Source organism: Limanda limanda, chromosome 3 (assembly GCF_963576545.1).
Source record: "Limanda limanda chromosome 3, fLimLim1.1, whole genome shotgun sequence".
Classification (NCBI taxonomy): Eukaryota; Metazoa; Chordata; class Actinopteri; order Pleuronectiformes; family Pleuronectidae; genus Limanda; species Limanda limanda.
In genome coordinates this window covers 12824159-12849040 of record NC_083638.1, presented here as the reverse complement: position 1 = coordinate 12849040, position 24882 = coordinate 12824159, and the positions used below count along the sequence as shown (strand labels likewise).

The window sequence follows — 24882 nt, the reverse complement described above, 5'->3', positions numbered from 1 at the left end:
CTCCTGCTGCTGCTCTTGCGAGGCGCGAGCACGCCACACCTCCATCTGTCACACGTGGACGCGCACGTCACCGATACACCACCAGCCCAGTGGTTGTACTTTATGAAAAATCACTACACCATGATACAACAACTCAACGCAGAAAGAATAGTGCCTGCACGCCTGGATTCATTGTACTGGTTTATTGCATGGATTGTAATAGCTGCAGAGAAACAACGTTTCAGATGAGTACAGTTGGTTTGAAGTCTTCCTGCTGTGAAGAAGAAATGATCAGTGGACATTCAGGTGGTGCTGCTGACTTTACCCCTCTCCTAGTCCTGTCTACCACAAGACCAGGGGTTATATACTGCATTTAGACCGCAGCTGTAGCATTGAGGGGTGATGGGAAAGGGGCACTGAACCTTAACATTTCATCTCCTATCATAACGGGATGCAAGTCTGATGTGCTTCGCTGTCTCAAACCACGGTACACCGTGCAGCTGCAGCAGCCATTGTAGTGATCATCAGGTGGGTAGTTATTGCTGGCTACTAGTTTTCACTGTGGGACAAAAGGTAAAGATGGACAGGGGGCTGCACTGTGCTTTGGTGTGTCCCTCCCTCCAGCAAGCACCCAGCGTATGGGGTTCTCCATGTGCAGCTGCCCGATCACTTTACATATCAGGGAATTATCAGGAGAACGATGCAGAGAGAAACCGTCCAAATGCAGTATACAAGCCCAAACTCAGTGTGGATCAAGACTCAAGAGCAATGACTCCATCTACAGGATAGGTGGTTTACTGCAATGACAGAAGGGGGTTGACATTTTGAATATATTTTTGTTGCTGTGACAGCTTTTATAAAATAAAATTTAAATTTAAAAAAAAAAATCCGCTCCCTTTTGAAGTAAGTAGACCAGCCACAGATTAAAATACAATTGTCACTGTAGGACAAAGTGGTCTCTCTCAAGCTTTTCAAAGTAACTTGGTCACTCAACTGTCACGGAAGAAAAATCAAACAAAAAAACAACCCAATTAAATAAAAAGGTGGTATTTTTTACTGTACCTGAATATAACAGTTTCCAGCCCACCTCCCCAAATATATCCTATTTCAAATATAGGACTCAAAAAGATATGGGCTCTAATGTTAATACATTTATCCATACTATGTTCATAGAATTAATAAAAAAATAAATACATTTAACAAATAGAAATGATTTTTGTAGTCGGCAAATTACCGAAGGAACAGATCATTATCCACAGTTGTATTTTTTAACACAATTTTTTTTTTTTTTTCAAGTGTAGGATTTTTCAATAAAACCATTTTCACCCCCATATGAATTTAAACCTGTCGTCTTACAGCCTCTACACTGGTGTGAATGTGCTATTGAGGCAAGATGACGATCTCTCACCCAGTCATCATTAGGGCTGTATGCGAGCACTGGCTCACTCAAGGCTGAATTCTTTTTAACACTGTAGCACACTCACAGAGAGCAACCAAGAGTAAAAGTAGATGCTGATGATCATGTTGGCAATGGGACCCGAACCAGCTCCCGGCTTTGGCCGAAAAGCTGCAGGCGCAAGATGTGCATGTTTACATGTCTTCAATCGGTATATCTTGTAAAAACGTCATAATAAACAATCTTTTCCTACTTGTATTTTTCAAACTTTTTTTTTCTGGCGCGTTTTTTTTTTACAAATCCTTGTATAACCTGTTTAGACATACCACAACAGATTAAACCAACAGAAAAATCAACCAACAAAAAGAAATTCTCATGCATAAGTTATTTCCCACTCTCACTGATTGCATTTGTAAGTTACCATCTTTAAAAAAATCTGTGTACATATCTTTCTGTTGTTAAACATAACATTTCAGTTTTTTATACATTTTAAGCCATTTGCCATTTTTTTCTGTCTTTTTTTGCTAAAATTTTTAATCCTATTTTCCAGCCAGTAGCTCCAGGTTTCACTCCAGAGTAGATTCCATACAAACAGCCTCTCCACTCCTGGACAGCAGGAGGCGCAAGAGGCATGTCATGTCGGTGCTGACTGAGGGAAAGGAAACTGCTCCTTAAAAGAAGCTGTAGGGAAGCAAATGAACATATATCCCTTGCCATTTCAGTTTAGGTCCAAGAAATTAAACCCCATTTCCTATAACGATTCATTTTTTTTGTTCTTATTTTTTCTGCTAGAAATAGTTGCTTGTCATCTCAAAAAGCTTGATAGAGAGACAGATGCTGAAGAGGTTTCAATACTACTAACACCCTCCTGAGGCTGGAGTCTGGCAGCAGAAGTGGGACATGACAGGCAGTCAGTTTGCAGACGAGGACGGGGGGGATGGGGGCGGGCCAGGCCAGGTCACCCCTATCTGCAGAGATCGTCTTGTGTAGAGTCCCGAACATTTTTCCTCTTCTTGCTGTTGCCCTGGTGATGTGGCTTGTTGCTCGGATGACTTTTGGTGCTGGAGGAGGAGCTCTGCTGCCCGTGGTGGCCACTCTTATGGTGGGAGCGAGACATCCTGGCCTGGGGTTAGAACACAAAAAACAGATAAGTGACTCTGCACGTTTACGATATGAAATACAGTATATATAGACTAAGGTTAGAAGAGATATGACAAGATAAGCTACTTATCTAGCATGGAAAATCAACACAAAATGTGTTAAAACTGTCAAATTATGTTCAAGTTAAGGCTGACATCACCTTTCCTCCCTTGTTGCTTCCAGATGGAGTGCTGGTATTTTGGCTCTGTGTTCGGTGATTACTGACGGCAGCCGAATTGTCTCTGTGGACGCTGGAGCCACAGCCAGACTGCTGCTTGGCTGTTTTACACGGTGTGCCATCAGAGTCCTGGGGAAAAGCAGATCAATGGATGATTAACATTATTTGATAGCTATTTCCAGTCATGAAGCTTCAAGTGCTGCAGATGAGTACATATACGTAGCAATATTTGAAAGGTAGGTGTGTATGTGTGTTTGTGATAGACTGACCGCATCGCTGGAACTGGAGGTGGAGGTGGAAGACGTTGAGGAAGGTGACAGCAGAGAGGAGGAAGGAGAGGAGCGCAGTGAAGGGGACGGAGAAGAGGAGTTGGAGGAGTTCTTGCTGTGGGGGGTCGACGGTTGAACCACAACAACATCGTCGTCGTCGTCATCATCATCGTCGTCGTCTGGAACGTTGTTGTTGCACTCATCGAGCTGCTGGGACTCGAATAACGTGACATCATTTCCTAAAGAGAAAAGAGAAATGCACACAACACAGGGTCAGGTGGAGTCAGATCCCGCAGCAGTTTTACCCCTCATTTGACTTCTTGAATTTTAGCTTCAAGCAGACTTGAAAAGATATTAGATGTTGGCGTTTGAACTCACTGTTGAGTGGCAGGTCATTCTGGGACGGCCTCCCCCAGTTCTTTAGGATCCATTCCCTGTATTCATCCACTTCCTGTGTCACCCGGATTATTCTCCCAAGTATGCTGTGATAGAACAAAAGAGGAGGTACATCTGTAAAACTACAGTTTATACAGCCATTACTGGCTTTGAAGAACAATGTGATGGATCAAGCGCAATCAGTTGAAATTCCTTTATCACAGCTCAGTATCTGTCTCTTCTCTCTGACGTGTAATTGACAGATTCTTTAATGTGCTCCTCACCTCTCAGTCTCATTATTGGGGTAGTACTTGGCAATGGGGGACACAGCGTGGCTGAGCACTACATAGGCATAGTCGAACGCCTGCTTCACCTGCATGGCACCATATGAACTCCGGCCAACATCGTTGTCTGTTGGACACAAACAGTCAGAAATGTGTGAGAAGCTGAAAACAACAACAAAAGGCAAAATTCAACATTCTTTTGGCACTGTTCCTACCTGGCTGCAGTGGGTCCTCGATGTAGAGCATGGAGGGCCTGTAGCCGTCCATCATATTCTTCTGAACCTCATCTTTGGCAACGTAGCAACCTCCGTCTTTTATCCTGATGCCAGTCTTCAGATAGTTGAAGTTACGACCGTAGAGCTCAAAGAATTCGATGAGCAGAACACCGATGTTGATGTTGGGACTGCACACGTCCTCCCTGTAGTGGAGCTGGAGAAAAGACCACGAGAAGAGTGGAGGTCAGAATCATCGCGGTGGTAAAAAGAGTGTCTATGGGATATTCATTACTATTATGTTAACATGATGGTCTTTGCATTTTTTACATCCAGTATATGATGATGACTTCGACTGCATTTTTATTTCCACCAAAGTGAATATATCGGGAGTCCTATTTATTTCATGTACATCTTAACAAACAAACCACAGACAAAAAATTGTATAGAGTTTATCTGTTTGGGCCCCATATCCGTTATAGCTAAGCAGAAACCAAGCACTAAACACAAATAGCTAAGTTGTGAAAAACATGAAGAGCTGTTGTGTGTCTGACCTGCAGGAAGCTGACAGCCATGAGGAACAGGCTGTAGGAGCCGATTCCCCCAGTAAAAACTTCATTGAGGTCCCTCTGCAGTAGGAACTGCTTCAGCACCAGCACCAGATAAGGCAGCACAGGGTATTTCTGCAGGATCAAACACAGGCACATGAGGGACAGAATAAGGAATAGATGTTGATGTTTACAGCACCCTCTAGAGGAGAACAGGAAGGTTCAAAAAGGCTTAGAAATTGTAATGACCAGACCCATTAATCACTGATCTACTCTATGTAAGAACCTGATATGTTCCAAAGTTAACATCTTTTTTTACTTGTCAACAATGTTGTTCAAATGTGGGATAAAATAAATTCTCTGAATATGACTTACAAGGCATATAATCTCCATTAAAACACTGTTTTTGAATTAGATAAACTCCCTGTTTGTCAGTATGTGCTGATAAACTCCTAAATGTGCTGCCAATAAACCATTATATTATAAAAAGCTAGGTTGTCTTTTAATGCTATAAGAAGGGCACTAAGTAAGTCAGTCAAGCTAAAATATTACCCATAGTGTACATTTTACTGACCATGATGGCTAAATATGCCAAAGATACATAAAAATATCAATCTGATGTATTGTTTTAAAATCTCAAGTTACACATGCTCCTGAATACACAGCAGGGTGGAGTCCTGAATGAATAAAACTAACCTCTTTGAATTCCTTGATGAGGCGAGCAGCGTCGACACCACTCTTTACATTGAAGCTGATGTCCACTTTGACCTCGGTGAAAGAGTCTGTCAGTTTGATGATGGGAACCTGAAAACACATATTTTACACACATCAGAGAGGAAGAAAGACAAACCCGACATTGTGCTATACGACATCCGTAAGTAAATCTGCCTTCATAATCATAATAGTGCTTTGAGTCTATTGTAAGTGAAGAACACACACAATTGTTCACAACCCACGTTTACTGATATAATCGTTCCACTGACTAATACTTAACCCAAATCCTTGAGCAAAGATGTAAGAGTGCTGATCTGCTCTATAAAATCCCAAACAAAAGTGGAACGTGAAACACAAAGACTAAGCTTTAGTCAAATCCTATAAATCCTGAAATGAAATAAACTCAAAAAGGAAGGAAAATCTAATCTACGCACGGTTTCAAATCAAGACAACAGAAGGTTGGGAGGGGTTTGAAAACATGATAAGGCAAGGGATCTAAAGCAAAGAGCTGCTCACAAGCACATACCATGACATTATTATGGATGTCACAAAATCCATAGTACAGTGAAACACAAAGTTGACGACAAATTACATATTAATTTAAGATTTAAGATTTCGGGGAGGCATTTCAGCTTTATTTTCATAACAACAGTGGAGAGATACGTGGTGACATGGAGAGGGAGAGAGGGGGGTGGCATGCAGGATAAGGCCCAGGCCAGATTCAAACCCAGGGCCCCTGCAGCAAGAACTATTAAAAATTATATTTTTTGGGGCATTTATGAACAAAAACTAATTTAGCAACACAGTGTATATACACAACTACACAGATACACATTAGCAAGTGCCAACATTCCTACCGTAGCTTTGTCCAAAACTTTAATAGAGTTCTCATCTGCAACATTCTTCTTGCGCAGCGCCTCCTCCAGTGTCCAGAGAGGCAGCGTCTCCCACTTCCCAAAAACTACCAGGTCAATGTCACTGGGGGAAAAACATACAAGAGTTACTCAAGACAAATTACAATGTTGGACCAAAACTGTTTTCACTCACATAGCAACAGTTTGTAATGTTCCATGTGAAAAGCACATGTCGTTGCATTATTAGTTAAATTTTCTATTATTTTCTTCAGATTATGTTCAGTTTTTTTTTTTTTTTATATCTTTTTCATGGTAGTTCACTGCACACACGTGGCTTGACTTCCCTCTTGTGAAAAAGCATGTGTACCTTTAGACACACCTATATTTGTGTAACTGAGATATGGCTAAATAAACTCTTAATGAGGAATTCCAGGGAATAAAAGAGACACAGATACATCAACCAATGACATGCATGCATTCACAAAACAGCTTAGTCCCATTAAAGTGCTCAGTATGTTGTGAAGAGTCCACTAATCCAGGTGACGTGTCTGTGTGCTCAGGGGAGTTTATTGCTGTGTGTGTCTGTGTGTAGGCAATAGTGTGTTTCTGGGTTGGTCAGCAGTCACAGGTCTCTCTAGGAATAAAGTTTTTAAAAATGACGGAAACACTTACACTCTGAACAAAAGCAGATCAATTAGAAAGAGAAATTTCTCCAAATAAACCAGTGCACTGCAATATATTTGAGTTTTCTATAGGGCAGCACAGTTTGGCAAAGAGAAAGAGGAAACTTAATGACTCACCTCGTTGGAAGGTAGAGGCCGGTGCTGAAGCTCCCGAATACTTGGACCTGAGGGAGAGAATACACACAGTTACACCCTGTAGAATAACAAGCAAAAAGAAATCTTACACTTCAGTGTTTTGATCATGTTTCATGTGGCTCTAAACCTTTAACATCTTCAATCAAAGACCCATTTCTTTCTTAAAGACTATGACATGGGTGGACTGCATCATCATTCAAGGTAGCATTCTTAAGATTTCCCTCTGCTATGCTTTACCAATATAAAACAGGTTCTCTGAGATGCAAATATAATTGTTCAGCCACCAAACATTGTGTCTTTGTAAAGACCAAACCAAACTCCACAGGCGTGGTACAAAAACCACTGATCAGCAGGAAAAATAAGGTGAATTGAGTACATGGTCTGAATAAAACAAGCTAATATTCTCCATTTTGTCAAATCTAACATGGCAGGATGTTTACATTCAAAACAATCCTTTTAGTCACTGATCTCAATCATCTGCATGCAACTGGAGGGACTAAAATATCCTCAACCTTCCACCTTTTAACGTCCCGCTGAGCATGTAAAAATTGGCATCCAAACAGAAATAGACTTAAGCCTTGACCCTTCCTTAACTCTCCTACACCTTCTCTCTACGTCCGACATTGAGCAGTCACATGTCCAGGGCTAAGCTGATTGCAAAGCCGTGTTTACAAACAAATCAACAGGAAATCCTGAACACTTCTGTGAAAGGTGAGCTAACTACAGGGGGTGATCACGAAGATGAGCTGTGTTTTGATTTGTCTTGGCACCATCCAGTCAAACCTTTATTTGACCCCTTCATTAAGTGGGGTCAATCACTGGCAGGCCGTGAATATCTAAAAGGTCAAGAGTTTAAGATATTTCAAGTACGATGGTGAAGCTTGCATGAGACCGTTCACTGAGACAAGCTTCAATATACCTGGAAAGATCACAACTCCGTGCGGCGGCAGCACCACCTGTGAGCGTCTTCTTATCCAAACTCAGATAAACTAGAGACCATCTATGTGATGGGATCTACAAGCAGCTATGATGTCCATGAACATACCGACATTCTAGCCATGATACTTAACAGTACTATCTTATTACATACAGTACACCTAAATATCATCTTAGTTGTCAGTAGGGGTAGGCCATATGTAAAAAAATCCTATTGGAGTCATTCGCTTATTCAAATTTATACACGTTTCTATATAGGCCCCGACAGAAAAAACTAAAATGTACCCTCACTAGAAAGACGTATTGATTTGTTGTCTTGCTTATGAAACTATGTAACTGTGGTTGGTTCACACTCCCTGTATGACCATGTTGCCCCAGCACAGTCCATAGTGGAAAAGGAATAAAGCTGTGCTCCTTAATTTACGACCTGCAAAGCCTGGAGCAGACACACTGCTCTATCAGCACGATCAAAGTCAGTGGGAGCACAAATGCCTGAGGTGGCGCTGATTACCATGGCCCAAAACAGATAGTTGTGCAGCAGCGAGATAACGAAAAAGGAATCTTGATGAAAGGCTGAAGCTTATAGCCACTACTTCAATATCTCTCACACAGCCACGCTCTTATAATAACTGTGGTGCCTGAGAGTTGTAAATAACTGTTACTGTTTTAAATAACTCAACCAGGCCAAAATAAATTGTGTTCAGCGTGTATAATTTACCATCTATTTTACAAATCCATTTCTGCACAAACAAAATAACCTCCAGTGATGCAGTGTGTCCCTCATCGCATGGCTTTCTGATTACGGGTAATATTTGTTTTACAATAGCTGCCGGCAATTCTCACCTCGCTTATCAGCGGCACATTAAAAAACCAAGTCGGTCGCACCCTACTTATACATTTTTGGGGAGCATGCGTACCTCAGCGCTGGGCCATAGGGCGTGGATGACACCCTTGATTCTATCCACTACCTCCAGCCTCATCTTCTCCTCCTCTGGTCGCGGGGAGATGTAGTCATAGAAATCCTTGATCTCCTCGTTTAGCCTGCACAGAACACAGAAGACAGTGTGGTGAGAAGAGTGGAAGGAAAGACACAGAAGGGGGAAAGCTAACCTATAGACCACATACAGATATTTATAGACATTCAGCAGGTGCTATCTTATTATATGCCGATGAGAAGAAATCAGACAAAAAAAGACAAAGCAACAATTCAGATTGTGTTTACTGATAGTGTTAACTATCTAAACATATCATCAGTCCATCCAAAAGCTATACATGCTTTCCTATGGGGGTCGTGGGGGAGTTGAAGACAATCTCAGCTGGCATTGGGCAAGGGGTGGGGTTCATCCTGGACAAGTCTTATTGTAGGCTTGAGACATGAACTGCAAAATCCGGAGAATTTGCCTTTCACAAACGCACAACACAGCCTTCACAAAAGCAACAAATCTATTATTCAGATGAGAGATGGTGCAGTCAGGTGAACACACAGACACTGTTGTTGGCTCTTATCCCCATTAACTCTCTTGACATCTGTGTGTGCCACGGCTTTTCCACCAGGAGATATTTGTTTTCTTTTTTACGTCCGTCGCGTGTTAGAAGCGGCATCGACATGCGACTATTATGGGTTATTGGTATTGGGTACCAGTACTAGGTACTGAGGTCTAGTCAAAATCCATGTCCCACATTGATTTAAGACAACAGACACAGGAAACACCAACACTATCTTGTTGTTACTCTCATTCTGCAGCCCTAATCTGTGTTCCCCCTGATGGCAGAGCTAACAGGACACACTATTGGTTGCACTGGGACTGAGTACCAACAGTCAGAGCTACAGATGTCACACTGAGTCAGACTGACAAGGCATTGCTACTAGCTATCTTTTCTCTATACTTACACACATCTATGCACAAAACTACAGTTGCATGAACTTAGTTTAATCTTCTGTCTTAGCTGAAAGTTGTTTAATTAGTTCGATGTAAAGAAACTCCAAAAGGGCAATTTGGGGTTTCATTATTTTGTAAAAGAACATTATCCTAGTACTTTATTAAGCAAGAGAGGGCATGTTCTCTATATCCCTTTCCTTTTTATCCCTCTGTATGCTGAATAATCAAAGCTCTAGTCACATAAATTACATATGTTTGACAGTTGGGGTGTATTATCCTAAAGGTTATTGGTGTGCTGCCAATGGAATTTGATGCTGCAAAAAAAGATAGGATTACTTTGCCCTCTGCTGTGATAGAGGCGTGTCACTACTCCAGTCAGCTGAACTCAACAAGTCCGCTGAAAGACAAATAAAGACTTTTTTTTAATAGGCAAATCTGAGATAAGGATTTATCTTACCGCAGAATGTTAAACAAGGTGTTGCCAAAAAACCTTCCCTTGACAACTTTACACAAAAAGGAGGGGGTGTGTCTCCAGAAGCTCTATGACTACTTCCATTATTAGCTTTCCCGTGGAGGAACAGGTAGATTCATGCCCATCAGGGAAATCCTCGCTTGGTTGTATTAGTTTGACTGATATGTTCTGTCATAGTGTTGTATGAGCTACTTATCAGGTTTCCCTTGGAGAAATTGGGCAATCACATTTTCTGAGTCTGCATGTCATTTTCTACAACTCTGTAGTGCAAGAAAAATATCCCTTCACGCAGCTTTATGGCTTAGCCAATACTGATAGGGTTGGAAGTTAATAATTAAAAAACACGAGGGTCCAGGGAGACACTGAAAAGTTACAAACACACTATAAAAGGCAAGAGTTTTGTGTTCCAGAGGCCAAGCAGTGCTGTAGTCATCCCTAAAACTTTTTGTTTCTGGTAAACTGTAGGGCAGATCAAAATCCAAACAGCTGGCTCCCTGTGTAATGTCAGTATTTATAAAGAAAAAAAGAAAAAAATGGTGCTTGTTGTGGACAGGCCAAGTAAGAGAACCACATTTGTCCTTGTCACAGGTCACACTGCCCACACACGCTGACTTTTTTACTGACCAGCTTGTCGACATAAACATAGACCCCGGGACAAGTCTCTGTGGGCAGACAAACAAGAGCACAAACATACAGGCGCAAACACACACATGCGCAGAAACAGCCCATGGAATCCCAGATTAGGCCAGCAACAATCTTATTCCCCCGGGCATATTAAAGAGAGAACTCCAGTGATATTTCAGCTTTTTTTAATAAATGAAATAAGGCAACAAAGCATAGCGCAGAAAGCTGGACCAGGAAAACACTTGCAGCTACCAACAATGACTGACTGTTGTTTGGACTACGCCCCGAAGAGTAGTGCGTGTGCGTGCATGTGTCTAGGTTTTATATAACAAACACTCTTGACCTACCTGGATCGGGTAAATTCTAGATTATTTCACCACCATGTAGGGAGAACACTTGCAGAGCAAAACAATCTTCCCCGCTGCCAAACTGATTATATAACAATTATTTTTATCGTTATTATTATTAATGATTAATCTGACAAATCCTTTCCTGAAGCCCATGGATGTTTTATTACAAGACAAAGAAAATGGCAAACCATACCATTTAAAAGACTGAAACATGAAAATATTTGGCTTGTTGCTTGAAATCAAAAGGAATGTGATGAAAATTCATCTTGAAATTTGAAATAATGAAATTCCTCGACCGGAGTTGCTTTTGAGTCTTTATAATAATAAGCTCTGCAGAGTTTATACAACAAGCACAGGTGCTCAAAATGGAACAACTAGCTACAAGTTAAAAAAAGCCAGGACTTATACAAAGAGGTGTTTCACAAGACAATATGAAAAAAAAGACAAGCCAGAACTTATACAAAGAGGTGCTTCATAAAACGTGATATGAATAAAGACATGAAATCCTCCTCAGTGTCTTTCTGCTGTGTCCGTCCGTTGTAGCAAACTCCCTGTTTGCCAAGGCCACAGCAGTGGGACACCTGGTCAGTTGAATTTTCCCTTACGGTAAACAACTAATTGGCTGCCAAAATTGTTACCTACAAATTTTCCGTTGATCTTCTAATCATTACAGCTTTGTTCTCACAACACTAGCAGAAGTCACTTTTGACAGATGGTCGTGTGCAGGGTGTGCCAAGACAGAGGTTTCATTGAGGGTGTGTATTAAATGCATCTCTAATGTTGGTTTGAATGTGGCCCAAGACTGAAAAAAATGTCTGAATGTAAATGCAGAATGTTACTTAAAATGATGATGAATAGACGACTGAAGAAGGGTTCGGGGGTTAAGGTGGGAACAGCTGGTCCTAGTGTAAAGTCCACGACAATACAAGTGGGGCACAATGTATCAGAATTGTTCTTTGGCTCTGTAAGCACATTTTTTCAACAAACACATCTGTCACACAGACACAGCCAGTAAATGATTTGGTGCTTTTTATCATGGGGAAATCTTCAGAGTGCCGACCACAAATAAAGACTTGAAGTGAACTGAATGATTTCATTTCACTGACTAACTTTGCTCAGACCAAGACAGAAGACCAGTGCCAACTGAGTTTCTGTATTATGTTTATGTTTGAGCATTTGTTACATCACAAAATGCTTTGAGTGGTAATATTACATTGCATCTTCACACCTGAAAGTCTGAACTCAAAGTTATGTCTTTGTTACATGGTATACATTCGATAAGAATTTTGTGTGACATTCGCACGTCCTTCTACTATTGTTTTCTGTGGTTTTGTTTTGTTTGAAGAATCACCATTTACTTTGAATGTATTGGTGTTTTGTGGACTCAAACACGTCACCCAACCCCCCATCGGATATAATTATCGTTTTTGGGTGAACTATCCCTTTAATATTCGGACCGAACAAAATGTTTTTATTTGTTTTTGTCACTCCTCCAACACAGCAGCTGACAAATTCTCCAAATCTCCGTTTGCACACAGCAGAGACTCACGCCTCACAACCAAAGCTTAGGTTTCATTTAAGAGTAACAGAAACTCATCTGCATTAGTCATCATTTCATGGTCGAAGGAACATAGTTCTCTGTGAATCCACTCTGCATCATTATGACACCTCTGACAAAAGCTTAATTTTAAAAGATTAATTTCATGTGCTGTAATTGAACTGAGGGATTTTAGAAGTCTGGTACAGTCACAACCCCATTTGACTAAGGTCCAACGTACTTTGTGTGCTTCCATTAAAGTGCAACCAAAACCAATTTTAAGAGTATCCCTCCTCCACAACAGCACACACTAGGTTTCATTTCACAGAAAACAGGCCACTGGTGCTCCCTTGTCATCAGATGAGGAAATATCTTATGCCCCACCTTTTTTGGATCTAACAGCCTCTCAGACTTGGGCCTGCCTAGAAACAACATGTACCTTTGGGACAATCAGATTATCCAACTTGCATGCAGTAGTAATGTTATGTAATCTTGTTGAACAGGTTTCAGGAGAACTCCAGCTGCTGGTGAGGGAAAAACACTATCTCTTTGCTTTAGCACTGCTACTTTCCAAACATTTCCCTCCAACGTGTTTACTGAAATGTTCCCTGTGATACCTTCTGTTGGTTGAATATATTTGCGAGAGATCTTGCAGATAATGCCTGCTGCACACTAGAGCATTTTCAAATTTTTTTATCCTGAGAATTAACATACGAGGATCCAGTTCGAGATGCAGGACCAAACACTAAGCATTACTGACTTGTGAATAAAAACAAACATGGAGGAAGACTGTCGGCAATCTGTAGGCAGCCATGTCTTGGCTCTAAACACAAGTATGCAAAGTATAGGCGGTGACACTTCCTGGTCAGCTCGCTCTCATTGGCTATTGAGCTTTATGCCCAATCGCTGCTTGTTAAACTTGCACAAGAGGCTCCGATCCACTCGGGGACATTAAGATAATGTCTGTAAACCCCTCACACTACAGGATCGTTTGGCCAGATAATTTTCCAGATGAGGAAAAGGTGATGAAGGCATGCTATTTAAGACTAAATAGTATTAGTAGAGTTTAATCCATTTCATAATGAATAGTTGAAGCACTGTGACCAAGGCTACATGAGAGAGTTGTGCATTATCAGATAGACTTATGCATTCATTATACGCCTTATTATATAAAAACACAATCAGCTGTTTATTTCCTGTAACTCATAACACCAGTACACAACTCAGTTCAAAGCAATCCCATTTTCAACATGCTACTCTTAGATGAATAAAGAAGTCTTTTCTTACAACTTAGCCAAGTTGGCCTCTACTCTGAGTTCAAGCCGTCCTTTTTCTCAACCGTTTGAAGGATTTCATCAAGTCTTTGCATAATGTGCTAGTGAGTTACAATGAGCTTCAGGAGGAAGCTTGACATTCCTACTGAGCCACCTCAGGAAGGCACTGCAACACCTCAATCTGAGAGGCATAATCTGGCCTCCAGGCGGCTGAATGGGAATGTGGTAGAAAGAGAAAATATGTGCCAGGATGAGAGAGACGGGGAAAGTTTGAAAGAAATGAAAAAAGATAAAAGGGCCAGACTCGATCATGAGGTGAAACAGAAAAAGGGAGAGCTAGGGAGGAAGAGGACTGGGTGTGGTGCTGAAATGCCTTCATGTGAACGAGAGCCATCTGTTAAGTTGGGCAGGATGAAGGAGAGAGAGGTTGCAGTCACATCACACTGAGCACCACTCGCTGACTGTTCAGAAATGTTGGCCCTGGGGTACAAAGGTGTTTGTCAAATGAATTTGAAATTGTAAAAACTGACTGCTGTCAGAGCATTGATACATAACACTCAAATAGAAACACTTGTAGCTCTGTTCAGACCTGGTATTAATGTCTTTCTTGAGAAATGTGATCACAAGTGGACACAGCTAAGCTTGCCTGTTCACCCAACATTGAAATGTGGGCTGAATGAGTTTCCTGCAAATAATCATGTGTGTCTGTTTTGTGTGAGAGGATGTCAGCTAAGTAGACGACCCCTCATATCTGGCCCAGGACGCATTGAGGACACAATTGGGTGCATTCAGACAGGTACTGACCTGTGCTGACCACTTGTGATCAGATCACTCAAGACAAATAAATTCCAGGTCTGTGCAGAGTCAATGTTCCACTGCTCTGCATTAAATCAGAGTGGTGGTGATGAAACACTGTTGTGGCAAAACATTTTTCTATTTTCACAAGGGCTTGAAATTGTGTACCATGACAACTTTTGCAACAAACGTGAATAGTGCGAGTGTGTGTGTGTGTGTATGTGTAATGTAACACTGCTGTGTCCACAGAACCTTTACACCAACCAACAACAGGTTCAGGTGCCAGGAGGCAAACAAGTGGCACCACACACAAACGTTTTGTTAAAATGAGAACAGCATCAAACAGAGGCAGAGGTGTTAGCATCTTGCAGATGGAAGAGTCATTAATGTTTCATCGATGAACTGATATAGGAGGGGGGGCACTGGGACAAAACAGCTCCAGTTACACTTAAGCCAAAAGACAGCTGACTGCTGTTGATGGACATGCTCGTGCATGCTCGTGCCTAAGGGATTGAGCAAGGTTCTGCAGGAACAGGAACAGTGGGACTATAAATGTGGTCACACCAGTCCCTTTCAAAATACACACCACAGTTGGAATGTTCTTGACATGTGTAGTAAGATACTCTATTTTGAATGGGATTGGATAAGACCTGTGACGTATGTTTAAGCTCTCAGTACAATTTACCGTTTGTCTGCAAGTACTTTAAGTAAAATACAACAGTACATATTAGATATTGTAATTGTTCCTGTTCAGTTATTTTGGCATTTTCAGTTTCCTCTCTACTGATGCGATAGCATTAGAAAATTAGGTGGGTAAATTAATTGTTTTTCCGATGCATCATGATGACGACGTGGACGACTGTCCATCGATGCAGAGACCGAACATAATCCATTTATGTTTATGTTCATTTCTTTGAAATATCCTGCCGCTGCATAATTATAACCACCATTGCTTCAGGACAGACGCACCTTAAAGGTCCGGCCTTCTTTTACCGTGTCAGTATCTCCCTTTTGAGTGTCCTCCCTCAAATTTTCCGTTAACCTGCACTCACTTTACACTCGTACACAAATAAACGCTGACACTAATGAGAAGTTATTAGGACCTGAACAGTACTGACGTTTACTTTTTGTTGAGGCACGTATTTAAACATGTGCACACCGTGGTCACGTAGTTCATCTGCTACACACAACACAAGGTGCGCTCAGCCAAGACAGCAGGGTTAAAGTGACTGGAAAACAATTTGGATTTCATAATCCGACACCATCAATTAATAATATTTTTACCCTGATACAGTAAAGGCTAAAGAGGCAGCACACAGGACTGAACTGTCAAATCAATGTGGAGAGCACTGACCACCGATATAGACTGACTGTTGTATTCGGATTTTCGAATTGAGAACATTTTTTGTAAATTACAGCACACTTGTAATAACAGTAACAGTATAAAATATCTTCTTTGAAGGAGAAATCTGTGAAGAAGGACACCTCTAGTAGTCACAAAGGGATAATAAAAGAATGATAAAATGATCACTGCGTTTGTGGAATCGTAGCCCTTTGAATGGCAATCGAATCGCGAGGTGTCTAGAGATTCCCACCCCTATTTGTAATACTGTGATATTCTTGGCAATTTTGTGGCAACACTAACACATTATCACTAAAGTAAAAAAAACACAGCATGGTCTACGGCAAAAGGGGAACTCTCAAAGCCTTTTGGTTCAGTAAACAAGCTCAGAGGGGCACATTCGGAACACAGGCTGTGAAAAAAAAGAAAGGATGGTGTGTATTGCAATGCTGACTGCATCAGTCTGAAGCATGGGAAGGGTTTGTATTGGACAGGAAGAGCAAAAAAAAAAGAAAACACATTCCTCACTACACATGGGAAGGCCGAGTTATGGATGGCTGCCCACACATGCTGTTTCACCTACAGTCCAAAGGAGGAGCATGCGGAGCGCTCCTCTCCGCACACAGGCGTACACATGCTTTGACCAAAGGCCGGCCAGCAGAGAAATCGAGAGGGGGACGTGACATAGATGTCAAAGACAGTAAAGGCTAGATGAACCACAGTTCTAATAATGGAGCTTCAGTCACAGAGGTGCTATCTGTGCACTTGTGCTGGGAGTCATAAATCTCCAGAAGACAACGGCAATAAATGGCAATAACCCAGTGGGCCAGGGCGGCTCATCAGTGAGCGATTAACCACACATTTCATTAGCCTGCAAGTGATCATCAGCTTCACTACTCCAACCTAGCTGCCAACACAGGACCCTGCGGAAATTAATCAAGCGCAGGCCAACCCTGTCATTACGACCATAAAGGTCAAATTATTTCACATGGATGTTCACAGCATGTGGAGCCGGGGACTAAAGTGAAGAAATGACAAGGAACGAGTAGAGGCTGGTGCTTTTGTATTCACAGATTGGCAAAATTAAGAACACAGGAGATTGAAGAAGGATCTGGGAACCACAACTTAAGTTCAGGTGCCCTTGTGCACAACAGAAAAACCCTCGAGTCTCATGTAAAAGTCTATAAATTAAAAGAAAAAAACCTTCTCTGTCCACTATCAGTCTCAAAGAGTCTAATTATGTCGGTTATTCATTTTTGATACCATAGAGCAGGACTCACACATGCATTGTGTAAATGCTTGATGGCAGGTGTTCCCAAATCTTGGTACCAGCACAATTGTCAAAATGACCACAATCACAATTGCATGCTTGGGACACACAACACCAACATTGTCCCATTAATAAGTTTCCTTAATTTAATGAATATGAGCGAGTCCTGTGTAAGTACCATTACAACCAATAAATGATGTGCTAAATATGAAAATATGTACTTATAAGAGAAACAAAACAGCGCTTTTTATATTAAACTAAGACAAATAAGGTAACTAAAATTCTGCTCTTGGTCCGCTATTTTCACTTTTTCCCCACATTTCATCTAAATGGGAATTTAACTAAATGTGGGTGTTGGGATTGGACATTTTTTTCTAATGCATGGTCACATTTGGTTACATGAAAACACCAACCACACAACAAGCTTTGTGCCCGGAAATTTTAAATTCAATAAGAGCAAAGTATGGAAATACACTAATTTAAACACTGGTTTTCACCATTTTGGATGCCTCTTTGTGATTTGTCTTTCCTCTACTTGGAAATATCAGTTCACACCGTCCAGCTCCAATGCAGAAAAACAGACCGGGTAGTACATCCACCATCACTCTGAATAGATTCTCTCAAAATGCCTCACTGTTTTAAAATGACTGGAATTTTGCATCTTGACTACACAATAAAAATCCAGATCAGAGCACAGTTCAGCGGGGCAGAAACAGGCCACAGCTCTCCGAGGGTACGCTGACTTCCTGTGCCCATTATGAAGAGTCTAAATAGCTGCTCTACAAGGCCAGAAAACATGGGGGCAAAAACACTCCCTTAGAGCTCCCGATCTGATTGGATAGACAAAGAAGGGGTTTGGGTTTCTCTGCGAGGGTTGGCTTTGTTTTGTGGGAGTGAGGCCGTGTGGAGCATATAAACACTGGTCCTTTTCCATCCTGATGTGGGCTGTTTGCTTGGACCTACTCAGTTCCAGAAAGACTGGAGGAGCGTAAAACACAAATAAGCACATGCCTGTGTCTCTCTAGCCAACCCCCATGGCCAAATATAGTGTACAGACTGTCTCATGGAAAAATGCACTACAACATACACCCCTCCTACACCCTGTTTTTACCTTTTTAACATATGAATGATCCTATCGGTAACATTTCCCATCTCCCAAAGTCACTCACCCTGACAGAGACAGCAAATTTAAGTTTATACCTGATATCCCAATGTTGAGCAGTACAAAAAGGACAGCACTAAACTAAATTGCAAAAACAGGCTGATCACAGAGACTCGTAAAATTCAATTTCTTTGATTTCAAAACATTTGCTAACCTGCTTGAGTACCAACACTAAGACAAGCTCTTTATTTCACTAACTAAAGTTAGCTAGTTAGGAGTATCTCTACCAGTCCCCCTGCCACAGGCCTATGAAGTTTTACTGCTTATTTTCCACTTCTGCCTTCACCATTTAGTAAAGCTGTGAACCTGTAAATCAAATGTCCAAAACCAACTCAACATTTACCAGTTTGACCCATTTCTCACACAGCATCGCGTAAGAAACAAAAGATGTGTATTAAGAGGGGAGATTTAACCGTGGACTTAACATAACACAGCCTTTGCAGCCATAAGAAAATATATCCTGTAGGTCTCTACATTTCGAAATAGCTTGTAATGCCATGACGCGTCATGGCATTACAAGCTAGTAAGTTCTAGTGTGAGTTTACACAGAGAGTTCTCAGTGATGGTGAGTGTGATCGATGCTTTTAGGTTCAGGTTCTGGTATTAGCCACGCTAATCGCCAAGGAATGTGCTTAAAGCAAACACAGGGCTTCCATATTACTATAAATGAGGATCAGACTGAGCTCCACACTCTGGTGTTCTGCTTATTTACACGTCCAACAGAACAAGCTGGGGGAGGGGGCCGAGCTCTGCGCCTAAAAGGCCTTTACAACAGAGCATCAAACATATTTTTCTCGAGTTGTCACGTCTAAAAGAACTCAGCTGACAGAGGGACATAGAAGGGCTGGGCGCTATGACTTTAAATCAATATCACGATTATTTCAAACTTTAACCTCAGGTAATGAACCCTAACACACCCCAGCCCAAATAAGGTTGGTTAGAGGTTAGACATTTTGGCTTCGATACATTTTCTGTTAATTGCCCAGCCCTAGGACATAGGTAACAATGCCAGGGAATCACATTGCACCTTAATACTATAGGACTGTGTAATGATACTCTGGCTACGGCTCAATATACATTATTGAGATATTGTAAGCAAGACATTTCTTTTTTTATTTCTTCAATCTAGTTATAACTGTCATTGTATAGAGAGCCACCCAAGACTATATTGAAGTCTAAGCTTGAAATGGCAGATGTATTACACTGCTGCTATCTTTCTACCCTAAGCAATGAATCTTTAAATGTTAAACTATTAATAAAAAACGAGTTTCTGAGATTTGATAGTGTCCTAAAATATTAAAATACTCAAATACATTAATATTTTCTTACACAACGACTCAATACCCTTGTCTTTATGTTTAAAGGACTAGCTCGATTTAAACGATTTAAGCTAATTTATGCTGCACAATGAATGAAATCTCTGGTTTCAACTTGGTATTGACTCCAAATATATGCAACACATTGAGCACCTTTAGCTTTATGGCTGGCTGCATATAATGAGTTAGTTTGTCACTTATGTCTCATTGTTTGTTTGCTTGTTTTATATCAGCTGGATAATGCAAAAAGTACTAAAACAGTTTGTACTAAACTTATTGGAGACATGGGACAGCAAACAACCGAATACTGTTTTGTGCAGATCTTTTTTAATTTCTTAAAATTAGTAAATTTCTCCGTAAATGTTGTAGGGATATTTATTTAAAAATGTAATCTGACACATTCATGGTGTTCAGATCTATGTGTGTTAACATTGTGTACATACTAGACTACTTTCCCTTTCCTTTCTCTATTATGAAACCAAGACAGGAATGTTGGATTGTTTGTCGTGGACAGATTTATGAGCTCTACTAGGTACAACTGTAGCTTGTGGTTGGCCACTGTGACCACATTAAATGCCATCATAGACATATCTCAAATACAGGAAAAAGGCCACTGTTTAATAAGTAACAAAACACTTGTAGTATTACTTACATTTTCTGAAACTATGTTTGCTCAGTATGGTCCACATCTTCCCTCGGCCAAAAAACGCCTGAATTCACTTATTCTGTGTTGCCCCGTCACACCCCATCAATTGCTAAGCATTGAGTCATAGTTTACACTGTTTTGATAAGTTTCTGTTAGCGTCTAGATTCAATTTCCAAATGAGCTCTTGTTATTATCAATGTAATGCAGTAGTACCACTTGCATTCAGGCTGACCACAGCTTTACTTCCTCATGATGGAGTGTAGCACAAGCATTGTACAGGCACTATGATACACAAATTAGTTTGATGAGACATGAGCCAAATCTCCTCCTCTGTGAGCACTAACGCAATAGTTAGTGTACAATCTACCAAGAGCCATACTCTGTAGTGGGCACTATACACTAATATGTTTGAATATGAATAGTATGAATGTCGATGTGAGAACACAGCAGGGATTCACAACAAGTGAGTTGTGGAGCTTGATGATGCTTCTAAAACGCAACAGGTGCAGAAATGATCAAACTAAAAGAGGACACATCTCACTGGCAAAGATGTCAACAGAGTTTGTGGTGATAAGAGCTGACACCAGTGTCTGTGTGTTGTAAAGAAAGCCATGTGATCTCCGCAGTCGAAATCATACGTCACTTCCTGCTTCCGCCTGCTGCACCCGGCAGCACCACCCCCCACCTGAATAATACTGAGGATTTGTTGCTTTTGTGATCGCCTCTGTGTAGAAAACCTCCTGCTGCGTGTGTGAAAGGAAAACTCAGGGTAAACGTTGGACCCTGTTCTCTGGACATTACCCACAGGTCATGTCTGAATGCAGCTATAAAGATAAATCAGGGCCTCACACGAGGGTCCAGTGGACCACTTTGCTGACGTCTGCGTGCCAGCGGAAATGTGTGACTGCGGATAATCTGCAATAAAACTGAACTGGGTGCACGCTCTGTGCTTCTGTACCGTACTCCACAGCCTTGGTATTATTACTTTTAACTACAAGCCATTTTTCATAATGTTCGGCCAAATTACACCAAAACAAATGAGCTCTTCTTCTTGCTGTAAGTTTACCAGCATTTTTTTTTACCCTTGACTGGCTGTGTGTCCTATGGTCCTTTAGTGGAATCACCTGACTGAAGTTCTTTGACTGCCACTGGTCATCGGTATCACAACTATATTCTTTACTTTTTTCTTGTAGATTATTGAAAAACAAACTAAAGCTCATAGCGAGCCTGCAGGCTTTCACTCACAACACGGAATTAAAAAGTTGAGATAAACTCCTTTGGCCGCTGACTGCCTCTGTAATACTGCAGGCCCGATCCATGTGGGCTCAAGGAAGACCAATAAAGCAGCGACCTTTGTAGCCCCATTAATAAACATTACAATTCAAGTCAGCCCAGATTCAAATGGTAAGTGTTGATGTTCAGCAATGATCAATTTATAAAGGAATACCCAAAGGCCTGCAACATCGACTGTGGTATACAATCATTGTTTCATGCCTTTATTCAAAAACCACAAGAAAAACTAAAAGCTGAAATATCTTGTGTGTTTGTATTTTGCTGAGTGAAACCACTGAAACCATTAATTGTTGATTAATTCCACAATGGTGCTCCTGTACTTGTTTAAGACAAACTTTCAAACACCTTTTCAGTCAGGTCTTCTCCACAGGCACTCGGAGTTTGCTTGAAATAATCCACAAGCACATTCACCCTACCAAACAGAGCTGGGTGATGTTTTATCCCTACCGTATTTTTTGACGGATCCTTTTTTGGATGCACAAAGTACACAAAGTTATGCAACCGTGAAATCAGTGGGTGGGGATGAAGAAGTGGGTGTGGCGACGCTGACAATCGCCTCCATGTGTCATGTCAGCCTGCAGGTGCTGGTGAGAGACCAGTGAATCACCTGCTGGTTCCCATGGGCTGTGCTCTCTGACAGCAGCCTGACACACCCCACAGAGGGGTCCACACACACAGGGTGGTCTACGAGGGCTTGAGACCCGAACACACATGAATGATGAACTCTCTTACCCAACTATTCCCTCCGAGTAGTTCCTGACTTTCCACGGCGTGCCCGTGTAGCCGTCGTAGCGTCCCGTGTCCGGGCCGCTGTTCAAGAGGCTGGCATTGAACCCGAACGTGCTGGCTTTGTTGTCTCTTTTCCTTTTGTTGGGGTGGGCGTCCGTCAGCCCCCTCCACAGCACGGCGACCCCGCCGCCCTGCTGCTGCTGCTGCCCCCCTCCGACGCCGACACCGCCCCTGCCAGCCGCCCGGTTGTTGTAGTTGCTGTTACTGGTTTCCAGTGGTATAAAGTCCCGCTGTTCCATCACTCCTCCGCCCCCCGTGGAGGACGACATGCCCCGGGTCCTGGCCCCTGGCTCCCCGCGGCCGGCGGAGTTGGAGTCGGTCGCGACCCCGTTCGTGCTGCCGAGGACGGCTCCGTTGACGTTCGCTTTGCTGAGGCTGTGGTTGACGTGCAGGTAGCCGAGCCCCTGGGTGGTCTCCCAGATCTGCGTCCACAGGTTGTTCGCGGGTCCGCGCTGTTCTGGTTGGAACCAGGCGATCCTCGGATCCATCAAACGAACCACGGCAGGCACACCGCCCCCCCCCCCTCCTCCTCCCCCCCGCCCCCACCAGCGAGCACTGCTCAGCTCGTGTGCGGCTAGCTAGCTAGCTCCTAGCCAGGGTGCTAGCTACCGTCCGCTAGCCCGCTGTAGCCTCGTAGTAGCCGCTGCTGCTAGCTGCGCTGCCCCGTTACTATCACGGTGTGGTTTTAGAAAAGAAGAAACAAAAAGGGACGCTGGGTCCTCGGTGGTGTCGCTACACGCAGCCGACGGGTGTGTCACTCCGGGTGTGAGCCGGGCTGAAAAGCGGTGTCTGGAGCCCGGCGTCGCGGTGCGAGTGCTGGGGAAGCGTGCTGCTGCAGGCGGTCGGAGAAGAAGAAGAAGAAGTGCCTCTGACCCCGTCCTATCGAGCCTAGCTGCCTCAATGGCGGAGCCCACGGAGCCGCTGCGCATGCGCGGGGGGGCGAGGGGCGGAGGCACCGTGGTTACGCAACAGACGAGTCTTTCTGTTACATAACGACGTGCGATGTATCCTCCCATCAAAGTAGTAACATGCAACAAGATGCAAAGCTGCGACCAGCAGAGTCCCGTTTGTTCTGCTGCGGCTCGGCGCTGCGCCTTGAGATCCACTGATCTCTGACTGTCCAGAGGTCAGAGGTCAGAGGTCACGTACCACTGCATCCGCCTGACTTTAATCTGACACTGATGTCACGATGCATATTCAGGAGCATTGAGTACATGGTGTACCCGTCTACCAGGTAGCGTACCGATCACAATACATCGGGATTGGTACACTCAGTCACTGGTGTGCTGTGGGAAAGTAGCTTTTCCACAGGGCTGTGAGTAAAAGGCATTTCCACAAGAAGTCCCAATGTATTACTTGATAAAACGTTTAGTTTTTAAAAGAGACGATTTCCCAGGGGGATCTCTCATTCAGGACTCTGCACTAATTTAAAATATATAATATTCATGTGTGTCTGTGTGTGGTCCAAGTACTGCTCATGTTGTGTAAATGTGTTTCCAAGGTCACATTATGGGGACTTGTCTTCCTAATGAGCAAAAAGCTGATTTTTTTAAGGTGAAGACACATTTAAGGTTTAGATCAAAGATAGGATAATGGTTAAGGAGGTAGGAACTATGGTTACGGTTAGAGTAAAACATTGGGAATTGTAATGCAGCAACAATTATAAGTATTCATTAATTAATTGAATGTATTGTTGAAATACAGATCCCTAATTTGACTGTAAATAGATTTTCTTCCAATGTTATATCCACTGTTTTAACTAAATGTTAATAGTTTTACAGAGTTATGACAATTTCCCAAGGTGATTTCTTATTATAAACAGTTAGTTACATCCGAACAATTTTAAAATGTATGACTGATTGTTTCTATATTTTTGTGCCATGTACACATAAGTGCCGGACTCTCATTGGTTTATAGGACACCAAAAGTAAAGTTGCAGCGCTCCAGCAACATTTTATTACTTACATTTCAAAAAAGAAAATCTGCCGTATTTCTGCCTCACAAATAAAATCTGCAACAACCTCCGACAACTCAAGTCTTTCAAACTCATCCAACCAAATTAATTTAGCACAAACGGAAGACATTTTAGTGAAAAGAACATGCCATTAGTCCTCATATAAAGGACAGTAAAAACATTGTCAATTTAGCGGAGCTCACCTCTGGATATGTCTTCAGCCTGCCAGTCCCAGGGCTGGTGGTAATCTCCCCCAACGTAACTGAGCACATAAGGATCTTTGACTTTTGTTTAAATAATATGTCACATTAGGTTTAAATTATAGCTATTCCTTATGAGATAACAAGTTTGTAATTTTGGTTAATGCCCTTATATCCACACACATTTTTTCTCTATATATGAAAAACATTTTGACCTTAGTCTCCTTAACATAAAGATGTTATCTGTTTTGGATTAAAAGATTAAACAAAAGACA

General features: G+C 42.0%; 1 protein-coding gene across 1 annotated transcript; it reads right to left on the bottom strand.

Annotated features, from left to right (window-relative positions):
• Positions 1 to 167: 167 nt before the first annotated feature.
• tent4b (terminal nucleotidyltransferase 4B) lies at positions 168 to 22950 on the bottom strand. The gene is made up of 12 exons (XM_061068047.1): positions 22397 to 22950; positions 8621 to 8744; positions 6750 to 6796; positions 5953 to 6073; positions 5078 to 5185; positions 4388 to 4516; positions 3837 to 4050; positions 3622 to 3748; positions 3341 to 3444; positions 2963 to 3201; positions 2676 to 2822; positions 168 to 2498 (listed from the first exon to the last, which is right to left on the bottom strand). The coding sequence occupies exons 1-12, from the start codon at positions 22939 to 22941 to the stop codon at positions 2340 to 2342; spliced, it is 2064 nt and encodes a 687-aa protein (XP_060924030.1). The 5' UTR covers positions 22942 to 22950; the 3' UTR covers positions 168 to 2339.
• Between the last annotated feature and the right edge of the window lie 1932 nt (positions 22951 to 24882).